The sequence below is a fragment of the Myotis brandtii genome, unplaced genomic scaffold, assembly GCF_000412655.1.
Source record: "Myotis brandtii unplaced genomic scaffold, ASM41265v1 scaffold10121, whole genome shotgun sequence".
In the NCBI taxonomy this organism is placed as follows: Eukaryota; Metazoa; Chordata; class Mammalia; order Chiroptera; family Vespertilionidae; genus Myotis; species Myotis brandtii.
In genome coordinates, this window is record NW_005353372.1 from 1 (window position 1) to 1847 (window position 1847).

Sequence of the window (1847 nt, forward strand, 5' to 3'; positions counted from 1 at the left end):
TATGCATGCATATGTGTGTGACTATATATGCATTTGCAAATGTGTATATGGGTAAGGGGTTGAAAAGTCTTGCAAAGAGAGGGTGCTATGCTTCAGTTTTGGAAAAAATATTGGAGATTGGACTTCATAGATGGAATTCCCAAGCCTTGAATCAGTTGGAACAAGTAAGATGTGTCTAATGGGGGGTGGGGGAGAGGTGCACAACCTATGACCTTGGGAGTCTCCGAGTTGGTTGGGATGACCTGGTTGCACCCTCCAGGAACTCTCAGTCTGATGGGGAGCGTGGACATCTCCTGAGCGTACCGTGTGGGGGTCTCCTTGGGTCTGAGGCCTGCATGTGTGTGAAAATAGTCAAACAGAGCTGGGAAGGGTCAGGAGGCCCTGTGTGTGCACGCTCCTGTGTGTTTGTGTGTGACGAAGGTAGTCATCCTGGATCAAGGAGCATGTCTGTGTGTCCACTGAAGGTTTTTTTTCTCCAGGGTTGCTGAGCAGGAGGCCAGGGCAGAAGCTGGGACCACCTGGGAGAGGAGTCTAGGCCAATCCATCTGCATTTCTTGCGCAGGGGACTGTCCACATGAAGACCCTTCTGTTGTTGGCCTTGACAATGGCCTTTGGTAAGAGCGAACCCTGACCTCTGGCCACAAGGGGGCAGCCCAAGATGAAAGCACCCTTAGCCCCAGCTTTCCTTCCTATTTCCACAGGCCCTCCCTCAGTGGGTGGGAGAGAGGCTATAGCGGGAGGGGGAGTAGCAGAGAGGGGCTGAGGAGGAGGGCACAGGGCCCCAGGCCCCATCCCCAGGCGATGTCCTTCCAGGTCTGCTGCAGACCCACGGGAGTTTGCTGGGTGCCCTGGAAATGATTGAGTTCAAGACAGGAAAGGATGCTTTCTTCGGTTATGCCTTCTATGGTTGCTACTGTTCGTTAGGTGGACAAGGAACCCCCAGGGATGCAACAGACTGGTGAGGCCACCCCAGCCCTCCCCTCCCTCTGCCCACCTGTGGCCCCTGCAGGGCTGGGAGCTGCCAGGCAGGGCTGGTGCCCATCGTCATAGAACCCCAGGAGGTCCCAGCTGGAAAAGCAGCCAGCATGTTGGAAACTCCGCTCTAGACCATTGCAGGGTCATTGGGTCTCTGCCCAGGGTCAAGGGACAAGACCATGGGGGAACAGGCTCCCTGGAGCTGTGGGGAAGCAGCCCCAATCACATCTCCTCGCCGCAGGTGCTGCGCCGAACATGACTGTTGCTATGAACGTCTGGAGAAGGAGAAATCTTGCTCCAAGTTTCTGACCTACTACTTTACTTATGAAAAGGGCGAAATCGTCTGTGGTAAGGACGTCCTACAACTTCGCCCTGTCTCCTTGGTTTCTCTTACTGAGTGCCCACTGTGCTGGGCACTGTGCTGAGCACCAGAGACAGAAATACAAAGGGGCGCCCTGGCCCGTTTGCTCAGTGGATGGAGCATCGGCCCTGGGTTCAATTCCAGCAGCATGTATCTCTGTTGCAAGCTCGACCCACAACCTCCAGTTGGGTGCATGCAGAAGGAAACCAATCGATGTGTCTCTTTCACATCCATGTTTCTCTCTGTGTGTGTCTCTCCCTCTCTTCCAATCTCCCTAAAAATCAATGGGAAAATATCCTCAGGTGATTATTAACAACAACATCACCAATAAAGAGGAAGAAATACAAAGGGACAGTGTCCCTGCCTCAGGGAGCTCATGGGTGAGTGGGAAGTAAAGACAAGGAAAACACTAGATGGGAGACTCCAATAGGCAGGAAGCCAAAGGGCAGGGCCCTGAGCACAGGCTGCGGTCCAGGAAGGCTCCTGACAGCCAAGCTGAGTCTTTAAGGCT

At 53.9% G+C, this 1847-nt stretch overlaps 1 protein-coding gene across 1 annotated transcript in view; it reads left to right on the forward strand.

Moving 5' to 3' along the window:
* Positions 1-516: 516 nt before the first annotated feature.
* LOC106725176 (phospholipase A2, membrane associated-like) overlaps positions 517-1847 on the forward strand; it is a 3854-nt gene continuing 2523 nt past the window's right edge. The window contains exons 1-3 of the mRNA XM_014535250.1: positions 517-614; positions 814-958; positions 1217-1323. Of these exons, the coding sequence (XP_014390736.1) occupies positions 575-614; positions 814-958; positions 1217-1323 (292 nt within the window). The 5' untranslated portion in view covers positions 517-574. The remainder of the gene's footprint in view (positions 615-813; positions 959-1216; positions 1324-1847) is intronic.